At 40.9% G+C, this 27,310-nt stretch overlaps 1 protein-coding gene and 1 long non-coding RNA gene across 2 annotated transcripts; both read right to left on the bottom strand.

Moving 5' to 3' along the window:
- Window positions 1-453: 453 nt before the first annotated feature.
- LOC115978150 lies at window positions 454-1,474 on the bottom strand. The gene is made up of 3 exons (XR_004088652.1): window positions 1,329-1,474; window positions 1,175-1,227; window positions 454-771 (listed from the first exon to the last, which is right to left on the bottom strand). It is a non-coding gene; the product is annotated as an uncharacterized LOC115978150 (long non-coding RNA).
- A 21,567-nt stretch (window positions 1,475-23,041) lies between these two features.
- LOC115975234 (beta-amylase 3, chloroplastic-like) lies at window positions 23,042-26,980 on the bottom strand. Its single transcript, XM_031095938.1, has 4 exons — window positions 26,230-26,980; window positions 24,685-24,895; window positions 24,480-24,596; window positions 23,042-24,106 (listed from the first exon to the last, which is right to left on the bottom strand). Exons 1-4 carry the CDS (start codon window positions 26,790-26,792, stop codon window positions 23,312-23,314), a joined length of 1,686 nt encoding a protein of 561 aa, XP_030951798.1. The 5' UTR covers window positions 26,793-26,980; the 3' UTR covers window positions 23,042-23,311.
- Between the last annotated feature and the right edge of the window lie 330 nt (window positions 26,981-27,310).

Genomic DNA, 27,310 nt, shown 5'->3' with positions numbered 1-27,310 from the left:
TGGTCATGTCTCTAGTAAAAACGAAGTGAAAAGAGGATATTTTGGCCAAAAGAGAGGCCTTACTTTTTCTTCTTTTTTTTACTTTTACAGGACAGTAGCTTTTACTGCTTAATGGTGAAAGTGTGAAACAAGCTTAAGGCATTGACAAACCAATATTGTGCCTCTCTCATCACAGTTCTTCTATCTTTGTGGGCCAACCTGCATGTAAATTCAGGATACAAAATGATTTTTTAGACAGGCCTATGGATGTGCCCTGATTTTCTTCTGTACTTTGAGAGCGTTGCTGAAATTTGGTTATTATTATTATTTAATTATTAGATAACCATATGGATTATGATTTGAATTGTTACTTCCCCCATATGTCCTTTTGTCTTATTGTTTCTTTTTCTTTTTTCTTTTTTCTCTCTTCCTCCTTATTTATTCACATTTTTTTTTTGTGGCAGAACATTTAAACATCCTCAATCAATCTTCTATATATGGCCAACTTTAAACGCAAGGGAAGTTACATATATACTATTCACACCTAAAATTTGTAGCAAACTTATAGGAGAATTTTACTCAACATGCCTCTCTATCTCTCTCTAAGTGACATTAATCTCACAGAAGCTCAAAAAGATATAAGATGAGGTCTAAGTTGCTCAAAGATTGTTGCCTTCTTTAGCCTTTACCACCTCTCTTTGGCGGCTCATGTGTAGGATTGGCTACTGGGTCTTGATAATCCAACATTGCTCCAGCTCCTATAAGCTTTCTTATCTTCATTTGGAAAATCACCTTCATAAAGGAAAGGGTAATTAAAACTCAAAAGCCAACCAAAATAAAATAACAGGAAATAAGTAGTACATAAGTGAAGCACACACTTGGCATAACTCTTCAAAAATTAACCTTTTTCAAATGGTATTTGCACCAGATCTTCTACTTTTCCTATATCAATTCATTTATAGTGAGGACCTCTTTCTATTTAAAGTATAATTATTAAGAACCAATAATGATAATCAAAGTCACCATGGGTGCACTGATTTTGCCTCTCTATCAGGAAGGTAGCTTGTATCTTTCATCTCTAAGGACTTTATTATAGGTATGGCATCCATGAATTGGGTGGACATAGCACAAAAGCTACATGTTAACTCATTTAGAGAAGAGATTTATGCACATGCATGTGTGCAACTAAGCTCACCTCACCAGGTTGGTATGTTTGCTCCATACCATCGTTGAAGCTAGTAGCTCTGCCTACAAGGAAAAGAACAAGATCATGCATGTTAATCAGCTGTTAACCCAACATGCAGTTTTTGGAAATATTTTATGCCATCAAGCTTGCATATATGATATACCTGAAGATGAGCAAATAGGGACTAGGAGAAGGATGAGAATAAAGATCTTGATCCAAGGAAGCATTGTTGATTTCTCCATTGTTGAGATGTGGTTTTTGTGTTTGAGAGGGGATTCTAGCATATATATGCTGATATTTCTCAGTGCTAGACAATGCAGCCAAAATAGCTTGTCATGCCAAAGAGCTTGTCATGATGAACTTCTACAAAAGCCTTCTTGGAATGATTATGAAAATGCAACACACATTGATATCCACCAACTCAAAGTCAACTATGTTACATCAATGTTCATTGTCTTCTTTTTATCTCCCAGCAGCAACATTGTGAATGTGGGACTATTTGTTCCAACTTTTAGAATTCAATTCCCCTTTGATATCTTCTTTCTATATGTGTCTTTGCAATACCATGGGCCGCTTTCACTTGTTAGGTATCATACCATTCTTGGTCAATGCACTCACGTCCTAGTAATTAGTGCCCCTCGATCATCAAATACAGTATAAGACACTTAATAGATGTTGTTAATTGTCCATCTAAGCAATGCAGTGAAAAACAAAGAGAAAAATAAGAGGAAGTCAACAACTTTTAGGTGGTTTAGCAATGTGCTTACATCCACAAGAGTTGCGGGTAATTTTCACTATATTAAAATAAATATTTTAAAAAAGAAAGAGAGAAGAGAAAAAAATAAAGAGTTTACAACATATATTACCTCCCCAGTTAAAACCCTAATTTGGTAAATTGAAATTCTTAATATATCCTTATCATTAATGTTTGTTACACAGTTAGTTGCACATATTCGTATGCAGCCTTGGAAATCATGCTTCACAATTTTAGTTATAATTTGGAAATCATGATTTGAAATTGTGAAAACACAATTTCACAATTTAACTGAAATTGTGTTTTGAAAACACAATTTCAACTTATGTTATGCACACACTCCGTAGACATTGGCATGTAACAATAATGCTCTATCCTTATTGATCCCCCATCCCAACCTATTATTCATCTTCGGCCAAACAAACTTAATCAAGCTGCATTAAGCCTCATGAGCTCAACTTAACGCGCTTAAGCTCCACTTGTGAGATCTTTATACTAAAAATCATTGTTATTTTCTTATTCAGAATATGAGTCAACATCTCTAACAATAAATCAATGGGAGAGATGAACATAGCTACTGTTCTATACATGAAATCATTGTGAATGCTCTTATGTGGTTAAATTAGGTGTCATGAAACCACAGTGGAATCTGTTGAGAAAGTATGCAACACTAATGAATTCTAGTAATAGAATATATTACAATTGACAGATATCAATTAAACCAACCCTTCCAGGTGGATTGCATGTTGATGGTGTTTTTGTACAGCTATTTGTTAAGGATTGCAAATGATGAAGATTCCATTCCCTATGCTTTATATACAACTTGAGGTTGTCGGCAGACGTAAAAACAAAGGCTTGATCACAGTTAACATATAAGCTGTCAAAAGATCAACCACGTGCTTAGCTTCTTGAGAAACAGACTGAAATGTTCTTCTTTTGACTTCTGAAATGTTCTCATGCATCTAATAAGAACTCTTTTTTTTCATTTAGAGGCCCTTGTTTCTTTCTTATTTTATGCCATTCTTGAGGGGATTAAATAACAGATAAAAGGAGGGGCAAGGGAATCTGAAGCAAAAAAAGGTGTATGTAGTACAAGTTACAACCTCTTGTCTGAAAGTAAATAATTGTACTTCGTTGTTAGACAACAAATCTAGCTTACTTTTCATAAAAAATTTCGTTAAATTAAGTGCAAAAATAAATATTTATATATATATATATTTATATATTATTAATTTTGATCTCCATATCATGTTTGACTGTTAATCAATGAGCAAAGTCTAACAACCTTTTGGCCACATGGAGCTAGAAGCACAAGTTGATTTGTGATCGAAGAAAAAAAATATAACGACAAAAATTAAGTATTAGTCCCAAATTTCGGAGGATGATTCACTACAAAACGCAGGGGCCTTGGGCCGCGTTTTTTAAGTCGTGGCTATAAAAAACGTGACCCAAGATTGACTGAAGCCGCGTTTTTTAAAAACGGGGCTTAAAAAAAGGTTCAAGTCGCAGCCTAAGACCAGAACCTTAGGCCACGGTTAAAACGCGGCTTAAAGAAGTGCCAAAGGCCGTCACCATGGGAGGTATGGCCGCACTTCTTAAACGCGGCCTAATGTTTTGGCCTTGGGCCGCGTTTTAAACGTGGGCTAAAGTTCAACCTTGGGCTGCGTTTAAAACGCGGCCCAAGACTGCACCCTTAGGTCGCGTTTAAAACGCAGCCTAAGATTGCACCCTTAGGCCGCGTTTTAAACGGGGCTATAGGACCTGGGTTGAAGCCGCAGTTAAAAAGTGCGACCATAGAACTGTCAATCCTATAGTCACGGGTTTTATGCCACATTAGAAACCGCGGCCTAAAAAAACGCGGCTATAAGCTATAGCCACGTTTTTTTGACATATAGCCGCGTTTTAAAAACGCGGCCAGAGGACTTTTTTTTTGTAGTAATTATGGATCTTTAATATATTAATCATAAAAAATAAAAATAAAAAACAGTTATGGTAGGTATATTTATACTCATTATGCATGATTCTTCCCTGTGGCTCCTTCCATTGTCAAGTTTGTTAATTTTCTTTTACCAGTCTTGATTGTTTCATATCAAATGGTATTTTTTTTTTTTCCATCCAATGAATTCAAAGAACTGTTCCCTTTTGTTATGTTGATAGAAATAAGTGATACGAATAAGAATTGTGGTTGTTGCACCATTGAATGAATCCAAGATGCTTTTTCTGAAGTCAACATCTAACTTTGCCAATTCCATTGTGGAAAACTACAGTTCCTTCAATTCACTATGCTTTAATGCCTAATTGTTTGTTAATAGCTCTATTCATGATTAACTGTCCCAATGGAGAAGCCAATTACAACATGTAACGTAAAAAACCTACTTTCTGTCACAACTCAAGAAAGTGCTAGCTATATGTAAGAACTAGTCAAATTATAATTAGAGCTACTCATAATCATTTATATAATCCAATTCAATAATAAACATTTCTCAACGCACTCTTGCACAGCACACATTAATAAAGGAAAATAGGAGAATATAATAGAAGTAGATACATGAAAGGAAGCATCATACTAGTGCAGATTCATCTTCTCTTTTGACAAGCAGAGCTACTGGCTAACACATAATTTATTATTATTGCATGAAACAAACCCAAAATAGATGCACAACCACTGAACCTGTGGTTGGGTTTTAAGCTCATCCCTCTCTCCATGGAAAGAGTCACATTTATTATACATAGAACTTAGAGGCATGGAAGTGGAAAAAAAAAAAAAAGAAAAAAGAAAAAAAGGGGTCTAGCTAGCTAGTTAAATCTGCCAATACCAGGAGGCTTTCCTTTGTAATCTACATCATGCCTTGGCTCGGGTAAAGGTTTTTCATAGTCACAAGCATCAACTTCTATAAGCTTCCTCGTTTTTATTTGGATTTTAACCTTCAAAATGCACAAGGTATAGGTTAGCAAGAAAATGTGATATGTGATTAGGCACATTAAGTAACTAAGATACACATAGTAACTTCTTAACTACGTTTACCTTCTAAAATCTTAATTTGCATAGAATTAATTCTGGTCTTATTTGGAGATAGAATAATTATTTTCCTTTTCTGTTTTCAGTAAAATCTTATTCTAATATCAGATTATCAGTTTACCTCAATAATACATCAAAATTATTATGATGAAAATCAAGGAGTTCTTTTATTTAGTTATGAAATGTTTCAAATGCTTCTGAAAATTCCTGCACTCATTAGACCATTTGTATCTACTAGCATTGCACGGGTAATTTTCTTTATTATTCATCTTTAAATACTTTGCTGACAACCCTATTGATAGGATAATGCATTGGATTATACTTTTGAAATGTGAGACTAAATTTAAATGTAAACTAAAGTACAAACATTTCATTTGTTGATAAACTTCTCATGATTCAAATTTTTTTGTTTTTATTAATTGTTTCTTTGGCAATTACACGAACAGAACCAAAAATACCGGTTTCCACTAAATCAAAGTTGCACCATAATTTCTAATAAGATTGCTATTGTTATAACTTGAATAATGAAAATTATGCTTACCACCAAACCAAGAGGAAACACTAGCAAACCTATTTCTATTTTCAATTTGATTTCACAATCAATCACTTGCCAAACATATTTATATATTAGTGCAAAATCATAGTAATACTAAGAGTAACTATTGGAGGGAATCAAATATTCCTTGATATTCATTACAATTGTCATTCATAGGCTCAAATCGTCAAGGACCTCAGGCAAAGAAGATTGCAAGACTACCTGAGTGGCTCTTGAATTAGACATTGAAATGTATTTTGAAGTAGCCAGTCTTTTTCTTTTTCTTTTTCTTTTTTTGTTCAAAATTTCAAATCCCTCCCAATTGTTTAAAATATAAATGTTAGTCAAGGAAAGAATATATGTTAAAGAATATCTCCACGCCCAATCTTTTTAGTTGTGGTTACTTATTAATTATACATGTTATTCTTTAAAGTTAACTCGGTTTTATATATATAAGATATCATAGATATTAGATATGCATTAGGATCCTGATTTATGGATCTCTTGGTTTGAGAAATAAAAATAGGATAGAACCATTTCTTCTAGTTCTATTTCAAATATGATAAAAATTGGTTGATTGTATATTTCATTATATACATTATAGCTCTATGATTAAGAGTGAAAATTATGTGGCAATGCTTATTATCCCAAATAGGACTTTATAGTTTATACAGTAGACTTGTATTTTCCATGCATGCAATTAACTTAGTTTGTAGGATTCACACCACCCATAAAGCCTTTGACTTCGCCTACAGGAGAGTAAAAAAGATAATATTAGTTACCTAAGCTGAATATTCTTTTTCTTTTTAATAATGAATTTTTACATATTTGAGTAACACACAATGTGAACTTGTTGACCTGAAGGCATATAAATAAAGAGGATGATGAAGATGAGAACAAAAATTCTGATCTTAGAACTCATGGTGGATGTTTTGGTATTTTAGTGTTAGAATGAATCTGATAGATTAGGGAAGTCTGCTTTCATTATAGGTATGACGTGATGAATTCATGAAAATTTTCATGGTGCAGTCTAATCAAAAGCTTTGTAGAATGAGGAAAATGATGCAAAAGCAGTACCCATTAGCAATTATCCACACAAAGTCAACTAAACAAACTTATTGTAACATTGAAACCTAAATTGACTTTTATTTTGTTAAAAGCAACTCTTAATTTGGATGGAAGTTGAAAGTTCAAATAATGTGTAAAACACCTATGAACATTTAGAACCCCAATTTATAAATTACCAACACAAACTTATAATCAAACAATGTATGTGCGGAATATGAAAATAAGCTAAAACATAATTGGTAAAACAATCTAAACCAAAATTAATTACAACCACAGCAGTAATTAAAAGACAAAGATTAAGGGAAGAGAGATGCAAACACAAAAACAACACAGCAATGTGTTATCGAAAAGGAAACCAAAGTCCTAGGTGAAAAACCTCTCCGCCGTCCTCCAAGCGGTCAATAATCCATTAGAGAATAAAGTTGAAATACATGAATAGCAGAAGACTCTCTAAGCCTAATTTACCCAATGCACTTAAGCCTCCAAGCTTCTTGCTCCAACAGGGTTACGCCAAATCTTGTCTTCTCTAGCTTACTAGATCCCGCAATCACCCATTGCATCAACCAAAATGAATTGGTCCCTTCCAAATTGCTTTCCAAATACCAAAATACCCTCTCACAAATATGGGTATGGTGAGATAAGGATTTGGCTAATGTAAATCTCAATGATGTATCAATGGAAATGGTGAGAGTAGAGGAATTTGGAAAATCAAATGATGAAAATTATGGATGAGTCAATCTTGTTTTTCTCTAGGGTTTCTCTCTCAAAATTCTCTCTGGAAGCTCTCTACATTTCGTGGGTATAAGGGTATTTATAGTAGGGTGTATATGGAATGCGAAGAGTCAATTACAACCAAACAGGGTGTTCTGGCGACTCGATCTCACGACTGGAACGAGTTGCAAGTTTGAGTCGCGAGATAAGGATTTGGCTAATATACATCTCAATGATGTATCAATGGAAATGGTGAGAGTAGAGGAATTTGGGAAATTAAATGATGAAAATTATGGATGAGTCAATCTTGTTTTTCTCTAGGGTTTCTCTCTCAAAATTCTCTCTGGAAGCTCTCTACATTTCGTGGGTATAAAGGTATTTATAGTAGGGTGTATATGGAATGCGAAGAGTCAATTACAACCAAACAAGGTGTTCTGGCGACTCGATCTCACGACTGGAACGAGTTGCAAGTTTGAGTCGCGAGCTAACTACCTAACCAGACTGGAAGTTTTGTCCTGTAGTGCAACAGCTGGCGTGACCCTTCAACTCCCCTGCATGCTTTACACATGTGCCAGCTTTGTCAACTTGCCAGTTGCGAGATCCAGTTGCGAGGCTCTTCTTAAGTGCACACTCTTGAGATTTTCTTCATACTCTCTCGCACACTACCCTTACATGATTCCCACCTAAATACAGGGTTTCTAAATACTGAATTACAAGAAAATTTGGCACGGAATAAAGCCAACTAATGATTGAATAAATTCAACCTTACAGAAGTATAATAGTCAATGCTTGCATGGCCTAAGCTTTGCATATTATATGCATACGCGTCTCACAACTCAACCATATCTTAGCTTTAAATCACAATACAGAGTCAAGAGAATCATTATCATAAACATGAGCTATTGGCACAATGCAAGTTTCAATCCATCTTTAATTGCTAATTGCATGGTGCTTTCATGTTTGAACATATTAGTACTATTACTGTGAATGTAATGAAATGTGATATCAAATCTGAAAGCATGAAATCAGAGATGATGGATATTACATTTTAAAATTTTATTACGTACATCAAATTCAATAGTCTAATCTCACATATATAATATTACTCTAGTATGTATCTGTTGGTTTAATTTTTTTAGACCACAAAAACACCGGTTAACCAATATTAAGGCTAAGTTATTAATTAATTCAATGATACACTGCCTCTAATTAACATGAGATAACTAATATTTTGCAATCAAAAATAAATAGCAATGGAGAAAAATAAACAAACAATATGATGACCCCAAGGAAATTCAATAGAACAACATTTCCAAAGTAAAAATCACTAGGAGGGTTTGACCTTACCAACCCCAAAGTAAACAAATCCATTAATTGAATCAAGGTTTATACAAGATAAAATTACCCAACACTAAATTGACTAGTAGTACTTATTGACATTACCCAATATAGCTCTGAATCCATGAACTTCTTCAGTTATGGGAGTTTGTAGTACACAAACCTCCATCCATGACTTTAAGTACCTACTTGAAGATTCTAGTCTAGCACTCACTCTTCTAGGTTTTGAGCAACTACACACAACGGTTCTTAATAAAGCTTCAATCTTGAACGTTGTAGTGACTTTTGCGAGCAGGAGACACAAAACCTTGATATCTACAATTAGAAGCTCTCTCAAAAGTCTCATTTACTTGCTATAGGATTTTCTTATATATCATAAGCTTGGATGCACAAAACCCTAGCGACTTTATGGGCTAAATGGACTAAATTTATGTTTTTTTTTCTATTTCATGTTAATCAATCCAATTTAAGCTCGATCGATTGGAAGCTTCTCTTTTCAATCAATCAACAGTTGTCGAAAGCTATTGAACTTCAAAAACTGGGAAATTGAAAAGTGGAAAGTGGGTTGCTGTCATGTCTATAAAAACTCACTTCTAAAACAAATACAAGACACATTTTATTCATGGTTTGCCAACCTAATTTCTAAACTCAATAGTATCTATATATTTGGTTTTTATTATCGAAAAAATTTAAGCAATCATTAGAGCATTAGCATCAGTGATGCTAAAAAGTCATATTATTATTTTTAGCACTACCAATACTTAAAAGCATACTACAATGGTGGTTTCATAACTAAAATTTTTAAGCTTCTTGCTACAGTGCACAGCCATCTATAACTATACACTGTAGCAAAAGAGTTAAAGCAAAAAATTGTATTTTATTACACTCCCACTCTCTCTTTCTCCCTTGCATGCTCTCATCTTCTTCTTCTTTTTTCTTTCTTTTTTTCTTTTCCTCTTTCTCTCTTGCACGCTTTTTTTTCTTCTTTTTTTCTTTTTTTTTTCTTGCCTCTTTCTCCCTTGCATGCTATTTTTCAGCTAATGACTCTCTGCTCTCTTCAGTTTTCAGATTTATCGTGTTGGGTTGTTTTATGGGTTTTGCAAATTGGAATTTTGTGAATTTTTTTGAATTATTTTTTGAAAATTTATGTGTCAAGTGTGTTCAGATGGGAAGAAAAATAGAAGGCCAAACTCACTATAGTAGTGGTTGTGATGGTTGTTTATTGTAATAGATATTGTACGGCACCGAGATCCCAAAGCCCATACTGGCCTTGGACCCAGGCCCATATAGGCCCCGGGCCCAAGCCCATACCGGCATTGGGTGCAGGCCCAGCAGAAAGGTCCAGTTACCTTATGCCCTTCTTGAAACTGCCTTAGTGTAAAAACAAGTTTTGGGTATTGAGTTCCAAGAGGTGACCGGTTAAGCTTGCCCGGTCAAGCGTATGAGCCGTGTCCGGGAAAATCATGATATGCACGGGAAACTAAGTTGCAGAACATAATCGGTCAAGATGGAACCAAGTTCCAAGATCATAAATGCTGCACCGCCCTCTTACCTAAACATCCACTTTAACCAGATAACATTGGACCTTCAGTAGCACTAACGGTGTCTGTAATCATAATCTTCCCACTAACCTTAGCTATAAATAGAAGAAAGTTGGGAGAAGAAGGGGTTCAAAAAAATTGAGAGAAAATAGCCAAGTGAGTGAGTATCAACTGAGTGTTGTTTTGAGTCTCTCTGCCGAGAACGACCTATAGTAGGAAATCCTCAAGCCCACTACAAATAAATTGTGAGCCCAAGTGATTTAAGGCCCAGAAGTCTTATACTTGGTTCCTACAATTGGCGCCCACTGTGGGGCTCTCCTACGAAGCTGTGGTTTGACTGAGACTCAAACGAAAGGAATGTCTGAGGAGCGTTCAGGAGAGCGTGCACCGAGCGGCTCCATAGGATCTTCTCGGGGATCAACGTGGAGGGAGAGAAGGCAGAAACGGCGGGAAGATAGGGAGCACCCAAGAGGGAGGAAAGGTCCGGATTGGGAGAAGGGTCGGCTCAGACACACCAGATGGTTTCAGGCATCTCGGCGCATCGGCAGTATGATGATAGAGACCGAGAGTTGGAGCGGTTGCGTAGACTGGTAATGGATTTAGAGCTGGAAGCAAGGGGTCGACGACACGAAAGGAATCGCAACCCCCAGCAAAGAAGAAATCAGGGCGAGGGCTCCAGCCGATCTGGTACGCAACGATCCCGAAACCGATCGTGTTCCCAAGAGTCACACCGACAACCACGGGAACCACGTCATCGGCGGAACCGCTCACGGTCGCATGGTTACGATGACCAAGGATTAGAATCGCCGGAGGAACGATTGCACCACAATGCCGCCATGGACGCCATGAGCCAAGCCTTGCGGATGGCGGCCCGGTCTCCATTCTCCGATGAAATTGAACGGGCCCCAATGCCGGGCAGATTCACACGACTGCCATTCAATTCGTATGAGGGGAGGACAGACCTCGTGGAGCATGTTAGCCATTACATCCACATGATGTCTTTGCATGCGCACAACGATGCATTGATGTGTAAAGTATTCCCCTCTAGTCTCGGCTCTACTGCACTAAAATGGTTCAATGGGTTGTGGAAAGGTTCTATACACAGTTTCGCCGAGCTGATTCAAGAATTCGGCAGCAGGTTCGTGACATGCAGCCGAGTGCAACAGCCGGTTGACGCATTGCTTTCCATGAAAATGAGGGTCGGGGAAACCCTTCGGAGTTATGCCAGCCAATACTGGGAACTCTACAACGAGATTGGTGGAGGAAACGAGAAAATTGCAGCAAGCACCTTCAGGATGGGGCTCCCCGAAGATTCTGAATTAAGGGAGTCGCTGACGAGAAGACCCCCCGAGGATATGAGGCAACTGATGAGACGCATAGAGGAGTACAAACGCCTGGAGGATGACCAGTTGCAGAGCAGGGGGAAAGCTCCTTTAGTGGGGAGATCTCGACAAAGCATTTTGCCGACGAAACCGAAAAGAGACTTCAGAATGCAGGAACCAGAGGTGCAAATCGAAGGGGTTAATGTGGTGTTTAAAGAGCCCGTGCACAAAATCTTGGAACGGATCAAGAACAAGCCATTCTTCAGGTGGCCGAACAAAATGGGGGGCGACCCATCTCGGAGGAACCAAAACCTATACTGCACCTATCACAGAGACAAGGGACACACCACCGAGCAGTGTCGGGTATTAAAAGATCATCTCGGACAGCTAGTGAAGGCAGGGTACCTGAAAGAGTTTGTAGCAGATTCCATTGACCGAGAAGCCGGGCAGGGTGCCCAACAGAAAAGGAACCCCCTTCCACCACCCCTGGGGGTAATCGAAGTCATCCATGCCGCACCAAGAAGAGCAGCAGCGGCAAAAAGGGTATTGACAGTGGCTTGCGCGGGGGAAGAATCATCCAAGAAGAAAAAGAAAGTTGGACGGCTGGCCATCTCGTTCGGAAAAGACGATTTGGAAGGAACGGTCCAACCTCACGACGATACTTTGGTGGTGACAGCCCGGATAGGCGGATTCCTGGTGAAGAGGGTGATGATTGATCAAGGTAGCGGGGCTGACGTCATACCCGGACCTCTTTGAAGGGCTCGGGTTAAAGACTCAGGATTTGGCGAAGTATGACACGCCGTTGGTCTCGTCTGACGGAAGAGTTGTAATTCCCGAGGGGCAAATCTCTCTCCCAGTAGACATGGAAGGCAAAGGAGTTATAGTTACATCCATAGTAGTCCGATCATTCGCACCGTACATCGCAATCCTGGGAAGGCCGTGGATTCACGCCATGGAGGCTGTTCCGTCCACCCTTCACGTAAAAGTAAAATTTCCTACTGAGTATGGAGTTGCCGAGGTAAGGGGGAACCAACAGGTGGCGAGGCAGTGCCTTGTAGCCGCGGTCAGGTGGGAAAAGGAACAGCTCGGTCAAGCTGAAAATGCCAAGAAAGAGACTTCATAGCAATTACAGAAACCCCAGGGGGAAACTGGGGCGGACGTTGCCGAGGAGGTGCTGAAGGTAAGAATTCTTCCAGATACTGACAGATATTTCCAGATAGGTACAAGCATGAATGACCGGGAAAGGGTAGAGATGTTGTTGTTCCTGTTGCAGAACATAGATGTTTTCGCATGGAACTCGTATGAAGTGCCCGGCGTAGATCCCGAGTTCATTGTCCACAGACTCAACGTGGATCCATTATTCCCCCCGAAGAAGCAGAAACCGAGAAGAGCGTCAAAAGAACACGTCGATGCAGTAAACCTGGAGGTACAGCGGCTGAAGGAGGCCGGAGTCATAAAGGAGATATTCTTCCCGAAGTGGTTGGCAAACACTGTCGTGGTGAAGAAGAAGAACGGCAAATGGAGAGTTTGTGTGGACTTCACAGACTTGAACAAGGCATGTCCCAAGGACCCATTCCCGATGCCCAAGATTGATCAGCTAGTAGATGCAACATACGGGCACCCGAGGATGAGCTTCCTAGATGCCTTCCAGGGCTACCACCAGATTGCCTTGGCGCCCGAAGACCGAGAAAAGACAGCATTTATCTCCCCGAATGCAAACTATCACTACGAGGTCATGCCGTTTGGATTGAAGAACGCCGGGGCCACGTATCAGCGAATGATGACGAGAATGTTCCAAGAAAAAATTGGATGCATGGTTGAAGTTTATATCGACGACATGGTGGTAAAAAGCAGAATTGAGTCACAGCACATCGAAGACCTCAGGGGAGTATTCGAGATACTACGTCGGCAGAAATTGCGCCTGAATGCCGAGAAGTGCACTTTCGGAGTGGGGGCTGGTAAGTTCCTGAGATATCTGATCTCTACTCGGGGAATAGAAGCTAACCCCGACCAAATAGAGGCCGTGAAACGCCTCAAACCACCAAGCAATCCTAAAGAGGTGCAAGTGCTCACTGGAATGTTAGCCGCCCTGAACCAATTTATCTCCAAGTTTGCCGATCGCTGCCGGCCGTTTTATCAACTTCTGAAAAAGTGGAAGGGGTTTCAATGGGACGAGAGCTGTGATGAGGCTTTTCGAGAACTAAAGGAATACTTGGCAAAGGCGCCGAGGTTGACGGCCCCGGAGCCCGGGGAGGATCTGTTTATGTACCTTGCAGTCACCGAACATTCCGTAAGTGCTGTGTTGCTAAGGGACCGGGGAGTACAAATGCCAGTGTATTACGTGGGCAAAACCTTAGTAGATGCCGAGACAAGGTACCTGCCCCTTGAGAAGTTAGTTTTAGCCCTGGTGCACGCCACGAGGAAGTTGCCTCATTACTTCCAGGCACACACGGTGTTCGTCCTCACCGAGTATCCATTGCAGTCACTGTTAAAGAGATCTGACTTCACAGGTCGGATTGCCAAATGGGGGACTCGGTTGGGATCGTTTGACATAAGATACCGACCTAGAAGCTCAGTGAAGGGACAGGTTCTCGCTAATTTCATCGCAGAATTCACACCCAAGAACGAAGGCAAGGTAATCTGTAGTGCGGAGATTCGCCCGTGGAGGGTATTTGTGGACGGCGCATCAAATGCTATGGGGGCCGGGGCTGGTATTGTCATAATCACCCCTGAGGGTATACGACTGGAACACTCCTTCAGATTGGGGTTCAAAACCTCGAACAATGAAGCCGAGTATGAGGCCCTACTGGCCGGGTTGAGGGCCGTATTGCATCTGGGCGCAAAGGATGTAGAGATTTACTCGGACTCTCTGCTGGTTGTTTATCAGATCACTGGGGACTTCGAGGCTCGGGACCCTCGAATGAAAGTTTATCTAAGTACGGCAAAGCAGATTATCGGTCAGTTTGGAACGGTAAAGATATCCCAGGTAGCCCGGTCACAAAACAAGCACGCTGACTCTCTTGCCACGTTAGCCTCATCGGCCACCGAGGACACGCCGCGGCTTATCACGATAGAACTTATAAGGGAGCCAAGCATCTATGTGAAGAGTGTTCCCGACCAGGCCGGAGTAGAGGTTGCGCAGGTAGCAGTGGCTGGTCCATGTTGGATGAACCAGATCATAGACTTCCTTGCCGAAGATAAAGTTCCAGAGGATGAGGCCGAGGCCAACAAGATTCGCCGGATGGCTCCCTGGTACTGGCTATCTTCGGACCGAAAGTTGTACCGAAGGTCCTTCGCAGCCCTTACCTCTTGTGCCTACATCCCGAAAAAGTCAAAGAGCTTCTGGCCGAGCTGCATGAGGGAGTGTGTGGCGGGCATGCTGGGGGACGATCTTTAGCACACAGAGCGATGACACAGGGGTTTTGGTGGCCACAGATGCAGAAGGATGCCGCTGAATACGTTCGGAGCTGCGAACAGTGTCAAAAGCACGCCCCAATGATCCATCAGCCTGCAGGACGTCTAAATCCTATCAGCAGCCCGTGGCCATTCGCACAATGGGGGCTTGACATTCTCGGGCCATTCCCCCGAGCAACGGGGAACCGCCGTTTTGTACTGGTGGCTGTAGATTACTTCACAAAGTGGGCTGAAGCTGAAGCCTTGGCTAATTTTCGGGATACTGACGTGAAAAAGTTTGTATGGAAAAACATTGTTACAAGGTTTGGGGTGCCGAATTCGCTAGTAACAGACAATGGGCTACAGTTCGACAGCAACGCTTTTCGGACCTTCTGCAGCGAGCTCGACATCAGGAACAAGTATTCAACCCCGGCATACCCACAAAGTAACGGCCAAGCTGAAGCAGTAAATAAGACTATTTTGAACGGGCTCAAGAGAAGGTTGGATGGAGCGAAAGGAAGATGGGCAGAAGAGCTACCCAGTGTATTGTGGGCTTACCGCACGACCCCCAGGAGATCCACGGGGGAAACCCCGTTTTCTCTGACATATGGAGCAGAAGTAGTGATACCAACTGAGGTGAGCTTATGCAGTGCACGGGTCGCCGAGTTTGAGCCCGTCCAGAATGCCGACCTGATGATGGAGCATTTGGATTGGCTAGAAGAATGCAGGGAGGCCGCAACCGTACGGCTCGCCGAGTATCAGCAGAAGCTGGCCCAAAGATACAACCGAAATGTAAAAGGGAGGGAATTCAGTGCCGGGGAACTAGTATTAAGGAAGGTAGTGGGGAACATGCGAGACATGGCTGCAGGGAAGCTTGCTCAAACCTAGGAGGGGCCATACAGAGTCACAGCCGTCGCGGGTGCAGGGGCCTACTACTTGGAAGACCTTGACGAGAGGCCGCTCCCCCGACCATGGAACGCCAACAACTTGAAGAAATTCTACGCATGATCATCCGTGTAAGCCAGAACTTGTATTCCATTGAAATTAAGAGCATGGTGAACTTTTTTGTATATGCTGTTTTTGACTCCGTAACCGCACACCAAGAGAATTGCAAATAAAGTTCTAAGGACAGAAACCTGACCCTCAGCTCGATCAAAATCGCCGAGCAGGTGGAAACCTTACAAATAAATCTTTAAGGGCAGAAACCTGACCCTCGGCTCGATCAAAATAGCCGAGCAGGTGGAAACCTTACAAATAAATCTCTAAGGACAGAAACCTGACCCTCGGCTCGATCAAAATCGCCGAGCAGGTGGAAACCTTACAAATAAATCTCTAAGGATAGAAACCTGACCCTCGGCTCGATCAAAATCGCCGAGCAGGTGGAAACTTTACAAATAAATCTCTAAGGATAGAAACCTAACCCTCGGCTTGATCAAAATCGCCGAGCAGATGGAAACCTTACAAATAAATCTCTAAGGACAGAAACCTGACCCTCGGCTCGATCAAAATCGCCGAACAGGTGGAAACCTTACGAGTAAATACTCTAAGGATGAAAACATGATTCTCGGTTAAGCTAAAATCGCCGAACAGGTGGAAACCTTACAAGTAAATGCTCTAAGGACGAAAACCTGATTCTCGGTTAAACTAAAATCACCGAACAGGTTTAAATCTTATAATTAAATGCTCTAAGGATGAAAACATGATTCTCGGTTAAACTAAAGCATGATAAAAACCTAACCCTTTTACAAATGCTAAGTCCATTAGCGCTCTCGAATTACCCAAAGCACCGCACAACAGGTTTTGGGGGTATCATTCCATTAAGCGGCCATAGCACTGGCATGATTCAAGCAAAACATACAAACAGATATAAATTCATTCAACAGATTGAAACGGAAAAAGAAAACGGTCTACCAATTAAACAAATAAAGGCAATTGTTCAGTCACCACATCCCAGTGACGTAGGCAAATAAAACCAACAAATTAAAAATAAGATAGTAAATAAAAGTAAAATCAGCTGGGAGGTTGGGTCGGCGGGGTCACTTCCTGCTGGACGGTCAGGGGGAAAGGCGGGTCCTTACCGAAAAGCTCCTGCACAGTCGGGATGCTGGTGGCTTCCATTTCCTCCGGCTCGACGTGAGCATCGATTTGTTCAACCAACTCCCTCATACTGGCCGTCTCCTCCTCGTCAATAGCAACCGAGGCATCTTGGGCAGCAAGTACAGGGCTCGGATATGGAATTTGGCCGGGGTCTCTCAGATGCGAATCTTCGGGAACTCCCACTGCTTGGAGAGCGGCAAACCACCCGGCCTCAAAACCCATATTCCGAGCCCGAGCCACCACCGGCTCTGCAGAATTTTCGGTATCAGCGAAACCTACGTCGTACCACTTTTGCTCCGCGGCCACCAAGCCTGCCCTGAGGTCGGCTATCTCCTCGGCGTTGGAAGTGTTAAGGCTGATGGCTTCGGCTAACTTGACCTCCGTCTCATTCTGCTTGGTCAGGAGCTCCGCATACCTCTTTTCGGCCAATGCCCGGTTCTTCTCCACAGCAGCAGCCTTTTTCTCAGCAGACTCAGCAGCTTTCAGCTTTTCCTTAGCCGATTTCACCGCTAACTCCCGCGCCCCCTTCTCGCGCTCATTTTCCTCGGCAAGATCCCGTGCCCGAGCAGCCACAATGTGAGCCAGTTGAGTGGCCTAGCAAGCACAAAGGTTAGAAAAGAAGCAAAAGGAAATCTGTATGAAGGAGTAGATAGACAAAAGAATTACCGCAATGGCGTGCCACTCTAACCGGCACCCCACAGACTCCTCGGATCCCTCCTCAAAGGCATGCACGTCCTCGGGAAGAAGAAGAGCTTCAGCCAAAGTTTGGGCAATACGGCCGCCCCCGCCCTTCTCCCACATCCGAACACAGGCGGTTGAGGGCAATGGCTTACCGTCCAACAGGAACTTTGGCTTCCACGCTGGAGCCACTTGGGAGGAGGACGCGACCCCTGTGCTAGCTTCGGTTGGCGGCTCACGGATAACGATTCCTCCTGTTGGTCGGGGAGGAGTCTGGACAGCGACATCTCCCGGGCCCGTGAAAGGTTAATCGGTAACTTTCTGTTTCTTACGGGCCTGTCCGACCTGCGAAGAGGGTGAAGGCTAAGGCACTGGACCCCGACCCTGGGAAGGTGGGGGCTGATTGGGTTGCCGGGCACCAGGCACGAACTGGTCTATTGTCATGACCTTCCTTGATACCATCCTTCCACTAGGTTGGATAGCTTCAGGTAGCAAGGTAGCCGCTTCTATCACTTGTTGTTGAGGTTCGGCGGCTGGATTCTCGAGAATGGGCTGCTCTTGTACTTGGTCTTCTTGCTGTATGGTTTCGTGGGCTATCTCTCTGAGGCGCCGAGATACCCGTTCCGCGGACTCGTCTCGCAAAGGAGCTAGTTCGTCCGAGCAAGTGAACCGCCGACCAAATTCCCTTGCCTCCCCGGTGGTAAGTGTCGGCAGCAAAAAGTTTACGTACCGGACGTCTATATATGATAGCAGGGGGCTGTCAACCAGTAGTGCCTGCTTGAAGGGCTGCCAGGTAGAATAAACCGACTCCACTCCGAGGATCAAGTGCGAGGCCCGAAGTTGTCTGTCCCAATGCACGTATATCTCGGAACGAAGGATGAAGTTTAAATCCTTGGCGTGGACGGCTCTGAGGTCCTGAACGAACACTTTGCCGTCTGCAAAAGAGCAAGTAATGCATTAGTCTCTAGTAATAAAAATTTACTTCAATAAGAAGAAAAGAAGAAGTGGAGGAAAGCAATTATATCAAGGGAATGGTACGAACCCACTTCACGCCGTGAAATGGGGCAAGGGACGTCCTTGGCAAACCAGTTGCCGCGCACCCTAACGAACTCCCCTGCGGAGTTCCTGTTCGAATCAGGTAGGCATGATATCAGCCGTACCCAAGTATCTCTTGTCTTTAGGTAATAGTTGGCGGTTTTGTTTCCACAGAGGCTATACATTTGGTTAATATCATGGTGGTCTAACTGTAAGTTAAATGTGTGGTTCAACTTACTGACACAGCTAACTACCCAGTAAAAGTTGGGGGGAAGCTAGTCGGGACACAGGCCGTAGTAAGTGAGTGTGTTTAACAAGAGGGGATCCACGGGAAACCTGACCCCACCTTCTAAAATTGACATCAAAGGAAAAAGGCTGTACCCCGCCCTCGGTGGAGTTCAATATCACTCTCATGGCAGTAAGCCACATCCACGTCATCGGGAACATTAAATTTACTCCTAAAAGTGGCCAAAGTAGCCGAGGATTCTAGAAGGTAAGAGTAACCCATCTGCAACGCCTAAAACTACAAAAGGGAACTTAAGACTTACTTTGGGTTCTAAGGAGGAAAAGAACACTGGGCAAGCAAGTAAACGCACAAAAATGTGGTCGGCAGAGAGTAAGCACAAAAAATCAGAGGCGAAGGAAAAATGAAATGATGTTCAAAGGAGGACTATTTATAGAGCCAAAAAGAAATGGGGGAAGAAGAAACGTTTAATCAAGCAATAAATGGGCACAATTTACGAGCGACCCAGTGAATGCCAAACGTAACCGATTTGCGCGCCGCTTCAGTTCACGAACCGTCAGGCAATAATGGCGACTGCGCCTGGCGCCGGGAAATGGCGCGTCTTTTGAGATGGATATTAATGAGAAGCCACGGTCATGAGTCCCAGGTTATAAGATTCCCGAGGTCAAAAGGTCCAGACAGCTCCTTGATTCTTCTCGGCGACCGAGTATGAATCAAGGGGGGCTATTGTACGGCACCGAGATCCCAAAGCCCATACTGGCCTTGGGCCCAGGCCCATATAGGCCCCGGGCCCAAGCCCATATCGGCTTTGGGCGCTGGCCCAGCAGAAAGGTCTAGTTACCTTATGCCCTTCTTGAAACTGCCTTAGTGTAAAAACAAGTTTTGGGTATTGAGTTCCAAGAGGTGACCGGTTAAGCTTGCCCGGTCAAGCGTATGAGCCTTGTCCAGGAAAATCATGATATGCACGGGAAACTGAGTTGCCGAACATAATCGGTCAAGATGGAACTAAGTTCCAAGATCATAAATGCTGCACCGCCCCCTCACCTAAACATCCACTTTAACCAGATAATATTGGACCTTCAGTAGCACTAACGGTGGCTGTAATCATAATCTCCCCACTAACCTTGGCTATAAATAGAAGAAAGTTGGGAGAAGAAGGGGTTCAGAAAAATTGAGAGAAAACAGCCAAGTGAGTGAGTATCAACTGAGTGTTGTTTTGAGTCTCTCTGCCAAGAACGACCCATAGTAGGAAATCCTCAAGCCCACTACAAATAAATTTTGAGCCCAAGTGATTTAAGGCCCAGAAGTCTTATACTTGGTTCCTACAGATATATTATTTTATTGTGTTGAAAGATAAAATAAAACAACTAATGTTAGGTGCTTTATAAAGTAAGAAGGTAAAATAAATAAAGTAGTTTTTGTGGTGCCAAACAACTAAATTTATAGTTCCACCAATGTGAATGCTCATATAGATTAATATACCATTCAAAGTGATGTCAATAGATAAGTAAAGCATCTTTATTATTATTTATTGGGCATGTGAAAACCTTATTAAAACCCTTTAATAGCAAACACATCACATGCACAACGATTAGCCCTTCAAATTGGGTGTGATGTATTTGTCCAACTGATGTGTGTTATTGGAGGGGACTGACGACATTAGCTTGAGAGTCTAGACACTTTATATATATATATATATATATATATATATATGAATTTTTTTTGTTAATTTGACGGAGAAATACCAAAGAAGAGGATAAAGTGCTCTTAAAAAACAAGGAGAGGCAGAGGGGGCATTGTAAGTTTGTAACCTACTAAACTAGGGAGACATTACATCTGTCAGTCTAATACTAATGGAGGGAAAGTACAACTTTTCCTAGATTTCTCACCTAAATCAAAGACACTAAAAGCTTAAGCCAACATAACTTTTTTCAATTAATTGGAGAAGAAAAATAGTTTGGAAACTCTGAAACTACTTAATGCAACTGTTAGGTGACTTAAATACAAGCCCTACATCTTCCTAGACATCTTGAGGTTGCTAGTTCACTGAACAATAGATGTTTAGCAAAACCCTGCCATTTTGTTTGAAAAACTTTAACGATTATATCAGATGGCATGCATCTTTCTTGTTTTGTGTCAAACTATAAATCAAAACATCACAAATTAAGCTAATCTTAGCTTTCCCTTCAAGAGGCCATGCTAAAAAATGATAAAGCATGGTGGATAAGTGCAACATCCGATAGTCAAACACTAGGTAAGTGCACATGATGTTTGCTGTTCATTTTGCAAGCTTACATAGTCCTTAGTCCTTACAGCAGTATTTTTCCTACCTTTGATTCTCCTTTTTTATCTTTTTCTAATGTCCTATTGTATGGTAAGGAACAAAGCTCACCTCTTACATATGAGAGGGCTTCAAGAGAATAACAATGTTTGGCTCCAAGCATATTACACGGCAATTTATAAAACTATTTATATGTATTATCTATACAAGTCACGTGACTCATTAACAAAGTTATGTGACTAAAACTACACATAAATTGTCTCTTTAATCGTCAAATCATGGGTTAAAGTAACATAAACTCCAAACATGTTCAGAGCCAAACTTTTTCCTCAAGAGAATGGAATTGAAGACTCATCCACCCTCTTAACTTTGTTGGCTTTTAAATCATACTCTAGGGATTGTGCAGTCACATCATCACACAAAAATCACAGAACCTTATACAAAGTTGACCATCCAACTTTCCCATTTCTTTCCTTAAAAAAAATGTTAACGAATCCAGCTTAATACACCACTGAGCCTCCTATATGTACTAGGCGCAACACTATCACCTTTAGTGGCTATAAGCAGCGCAAGTTATTGTGGGCTGTCCCATTCGGGATAATTTAACTGTGCAAGGGAATTAATTTTAATTCAAAAAATCTAGGACTCAGCTAGCTGAGCTTGTCAAGCTTTTTGTTCTTGCTATGGAGATAGTTGATCACGCAGACCCTGTGAAACTTTGTAGACCGACTTTACTCAATTGGAAAAGTTTATTTTCATTGGCTTATTGGGCTTAAAAAAAAAGTTTGACAGAAGTATAGATGTACCTAAAATTGAAAAATAAAACTTTAAAGTAGTTTATACATAAGCTAAACAAGCAGAAACCTGGCTGAAGAATTAGCCATTATCTGAGAACTTTTATATGATGAGATTCTTAGTAGTTGAGAAAGAATATAAAGGTTGTACTCTACACATGGAAATTGGAAGGCATGCCCAACTTCCTATCCATTGAAAATGCTAGGTGACCTAACTAAGGTCACACAAAATGAGTTTCTGTCCGAAACGCAACATACATCTTGATGGGAAAAGGCAAATATGCCTTGATGATTTAGAATTGTGCAATCTAATCAGTCTTCATGATATTCTATAATTGTTCAAGTGCTGTGCTATGTACCTATCACATCTATCATGTTGAAGTATGCCACCACAAGGTAGTATGTAGCCTGTGTTCATGGCTGAATGTGATGCTGTTACAGAGTTCAGACATACATGATCACATATTCACATTCATTGGAAAAAGTAACAAAGATAATTTAGATCAGCATGCTTTGTCTGTATGTCTTGATTATGAACCCTAAGCTTATCTGCAATAGGGTGTGTAATACCATTATATATATGATATATGTAATCAAAAGGGTATAAGACCTCAAAGTTCTGAAGGCCAAGAGTAGTGTCATTTCTGTGAGACCAAAGGGTAGATTATTGCTCTGAAAAGGACCAACTGGGGAAGTGGAGTATTATTTGGTTGAATTACTACTAGCAAATTGACATTACACTCAGTCAAATCTGCCTTAGATATTAAACTCATTTTATACCAAAAAGGCACAAAACTTTCAGATATGGTAAAAGGAAAAAATACTCCAAGATTGGTTAAAGGGTAACTAAAATTCACAGCCCTTAGTAGAAGTGAATCCTTCTTAATTGGTTTCTCCAACCGTCTACATGAAATGAGCTGAAACAGAATTGCATGCCAGGAGAACACAAAACTTTTTATCCTAGAAGTTATTTTCCTTAGTAGCAATATTCAATTAACTGGATAACACATTTCAGGATTGTTTGTCATTCAACTTGACAGCATCACATTATTGAAAGTAACAAAGATTACCACAAATTGTACCCAAGAAGCATAAGTTGACAATAATTAGCCCACCGTTTTAAAAATATGGGAAGGCAATGTATTATGATACACTAAAATAACTCTTTCAGAAAAAGAAAAAAAAAAGGGAAAAAATAATTAAAAAATTAGGCATTACTACACATTTCACAACAGGAGATCAGAGAGGTCATCGAATTATGTATAAGGTATTCACATCAATTGTTGGTAAAAATATTTTCTTTTTCTGCCTTGATGGTGCAAACAGATGAAGCCGTTCAAGAATATGCAAAAGCCAAACCAACTTTCGTAGCATCCAACATAGAAGACAGGTTTATATCACCTCCTGAACTTAGGTTGGCACGAAAAATATTGGCATCAGACATTTGCCTCACAAAACGAGAAAAACGAACCCAGTTCTGATATTCAAACATGTTTTTGTCCATCCTCATAAAGTTAAATGAGAAGGAGGGCTTCTCTAGACCATTTGAATAAAACTTCGACATCTTTAGCACCTGTTGAAACGAATCATCATCCAAACTGGTTGCAAAGTTTTCACCTTCTAGGGGTATATCACAAACCCTAGCAGCCAATAGAAGCTGTCTTAGAAAACCTTCTGGGCTACCGGCCGGGTTCATCTGTCTTTCTAACTCATCTTGCATTTCAAAACATGTGCAGCACATGGCAAACCCATACCTACCAAACATGCGAGCAATTGGTAGATATCCATCTCTAGTTGAAGTATTGTAATAGCCAGCTGTTAACTCTGATGGATGGGATTCTGTACCATAATGCCAATGGATACCAGCCACTTTTGCTGATGTATTAACTTCAGTACCCCTGAAAACAGTTTCAGCTTCCCTACATATCCTGTCTCCATGTAGCAGCAGCATTCCCGAGTACCATTCAAGAAAAAATTGACCATATGGTCTGGTCCAAGACCCATCATTGCTTCTGAAAAACTCAGTGTGTTCAGGATTTTGCATTAAGTTACCTGCACCTATGGGACCCCCATCTCCCCATTCACGCATCCCTATCTCTCGAGCACAAGCATTCAAAGATGCAAGCATATACTAGCAGGAGCAATTTGAGAAAAAGAAAAAGAAGCAGGGGAATCAAATCAATACAACAGATGAAAAAATAATAGAAAAAATTACATTTTAAAGCCTATGAGTTTAGGAGTTCGACAAAATAAACCCTATAGTTTCAAAAGTAACACATTACACGTGAGGTTCTAAATTAACAAATTAAACCTAAATCCTTTTAAGTGGAATGGCATTGGGTTTATGAGCCGAGTGTATAATTTGTTACTTTTTCAAACCTCAAGGTTTAATTTATTACTTTTGAAACTATAGGGTTAAAAGTGTAAGATTTTCAAACTAATATTAATGAACAACTGTGTAAAGAAAGACCAAGCTTGTAAATAAAGCTGAAGTTTCTACCTACCTTATCATAGCACTGAAACTCTCCAAGTTCACGTGAGCGCCAAGCCCATGTTAGCTTCTGTGTAGGGCACGAAGGGTATCTTAGTTCACCAGCAGGACCCATCCCAACTTGAATTCCCTGAAAAATGAACAGCCAATACATTGAGCACCTAATTTAATATCAAGGGGCATCTATGACTATGCCAAACTTCACGGCATCATCTTACTGTTATGACAACCCCAAGAAATGGCCTAAATGTGTCTCTGAAGTTCCTCATAAAATCTGTATATGCTTGGATTGGCGATCGCCCCCGCAAAACAGGAAGAATATCACATCCAAGTGAAATATATTCCATGTTCCTTCTTCCAAATCTGTCAGAATACACTAAATCTGGATCTTTGTCAATCGCTTCAAGCACCCATAGAGGAAGAGGAATCCTATAATTTTATATGGACAACTTTCAGAGTTAGCAACCACAAACAACAGCTTTTGAATAAAAACATCAACAAAGACCCAACATAAAACTTAAAGCAGATTAACTCCTATTTCAGACTAAACATCAAATAGGATCAACCGCAAAATATTACATGGAAAAATGACTAACTAGATTTATAATTTTGACACCTACTGTCAAATAGAAGTCATGCTTTAAGGATTTCCTCTCACTCTAAAAGAGTAACAACAAAAACATGGAGACGTCAAATAAAAAACTATTTGCATTTATAGCGGCATTAAATTTTGAACATGCATAGAGAAATCTCCAATTACCAAATTAGATTAACCAAAAGTAAAACTGTAAAAGCCAAAAAGTTCCATATCGACGATATGCCCCCATAACCAGCAATATTTATTTCATGCATTGGATATATGCATTTATCCTCTAATAACGTGTGGGCTCCACAACAGTGAGAGACCCACGCACCATGAGAGTGTAAAATGCATATATCCGATGCATGAGATACTTTTTCCATAACAAGAGGTAAGACAGCCCTTCAAATATTTTTAAGTATTTAAATCATCCAGCTTAACAGCTAAATCAATGCATCTGGGTTCTTAAATTAACACAACACCTCAAAAGTCTCTAGTGATAAAAGCAATCAGTGTCCAGCAGGCCTTAAACGTGTCATTTGATTTCACGAAAATTAAAAAGCAGTGCAGAAAGTAAGAACCACGCTAGGAAATTGTTTATATATCAGAAATCAGCATGATCCCATGTATTACTCCAGCAAGCCATCCAATACAAAAAAAAATTATGACGGGTCCTGTTAATGGATGCCCTTATGGACCATTAAGGTAGAATTTTATTAGCTTTTGCTATTTTCCAATACAGGTAGGAACCTTTTGAAGCTTCCTTAATGAGTGCAGGCACCCATTTACAAACGCCAAATATGGCATAAGCTCAAAAAGTCATGTGGAAAAAATTACTTTTTGTATTAGCTGTACTACCAGGTATCTAATACTAATTTTCTGGATTTTTAGAATATCCAGAACGACCCACAATTCGAAACCTTCATGAGAACCACTATATCTAAATTAGTTCTCAAATCTCAACAGTGTATATTTCTCAGGCATTCTCTCCTTGGAATCATTCTATGCAGAAGAAAATAACTTACAAAGATTAAGTTTTTAAACATTTAAAGCACACATTAATCAATGGGGGCACATTGCAATAATAAATTCATAATCGAAACACGAAAAATAAATTTTAATTACAAAAAAAAAAAAATATATATATATATATATATATATATCAGAGAGAGTTTAGACTGACCAGTGAGGATCGTCAGGCCCAGTGGCACACTGATGAAAGGCCATGACAGCACGGACCTTCAAACCGCACCGTTTCGCTAAGGCAACGAGGTCCAAATACCCTTGCCAATTGTAAACCCTAGGTTCATCTCTCTCCACTAGTCCCCACCAGACCTCGACGACGACGCCTTCGACACCGGCGGCTGATAGAGCTTTGAACGACTGCGCCATGACCTTGAGACGCCGGACTTGGCCGCCGGTACTAACGGAGTCGACTGGGAGAGTGACGAACACCGGCGCTCCTAGCCTCCGGCGTTGTGGCGAGGAGAGTTCGTGGTAGAGCTCATACTGGATGTGTTCGCTTCCGCCTCCGTTGTCCGGAGAGAAAGAGCCGCCGGCGCCGGAGGGTTTGGAGGAGTTGAGACGCGAAGAGATGGCGAGTTGACGAGTTAGGGGAGGGTGAGGTTGGAGTCGGCGAGTGAAGGAAATGGAAAAAGGGGAACGAGTGGGGGAGCGAGTTGACTCGGTCCGAGTGCAGCAGAAGGAAGCTGAGAAGCTTGGCGTTGAAGGAGATGCGATCGCCATTCAATGAATTTCACTGTTGGTTAGGGCTCTTTCCAAATATAAATAAATTTCGTATTTGTCACAAACATGAGAGAGAGAGGGAGAGAGGAAATGACTCAGTGAGGAATGAGGATACAGTGGAAGCAAGGGAGAGAGAGAAACTGGGATCACGATTCGATTTGAAGATCTGAGACTTTTTTTTTTTTTTGTGTATGTGGCGGGGTCCATGGAATTTTACGGTCTGGATTAGATGATTAAGTGTGGGGAGATGGGTTAAAGAGCCGTACAAGCAAGCTGGATGCTTCCAGGATTGACTTTGACAGATGCAAATGCAATGGCCATTGAATTGTGCGTTTGACTCTGTTTTTGCTTAATTTGATCTCTCGAAGTGAAAAAGAGTGCCAATGAGAATGATTGTGAATCTATAAATGATTTTATATATATATATATATATATATATATAGCAATGAGAATGATTGTGAATCTATAAATGGATTAACCTTTAAACAATTTCATTAAAAACACTAAAAAATATCAAT

The sequence above is a fragment of the Quercus lobata genome, chromosome 2, assembly GCF_001633185.2.
Source record: "Quercus lobata isolate SW786 chromosome 2, ValleyOak3.0 Primary Assembly, whole genome shotgun sequence".
NCBI classification, from domain to species: Eukaryota; Viridiplantae; Streptophyta; class Magnoliopsida; order Fagales; family Fagaceae; genus Quercus; species Quercus lobata.
This window is presented reverse-complemented; position numbering and strand designations above follow the sequence as displayed.

Bases quoted from the DNA above. Each gene is read 5' to 3' on its own strand.
- LOC115975234 (XM_031095938.1), bottom strand. From the start codon at position 26,792: ATGGCGATCGCATCTCCTTCAACGCCAAGCTTCTCAGCTTCCTTCTGC. The intron at 24,597-24,684 runs GTAAGATGATGC...TTCATTTTTCAG, and splicing joins TTCTTGGGGTTGTCATAACA to GGAATTCAAGTTGGGATGGG. The intron at 24,107-24,479 runs GTAGGTAGAAAC...TGCTCCTGCTAG, and splicing joins AGTTTCAGTGCTATGATAAG to TATATGCTTGCATCTTTGAA.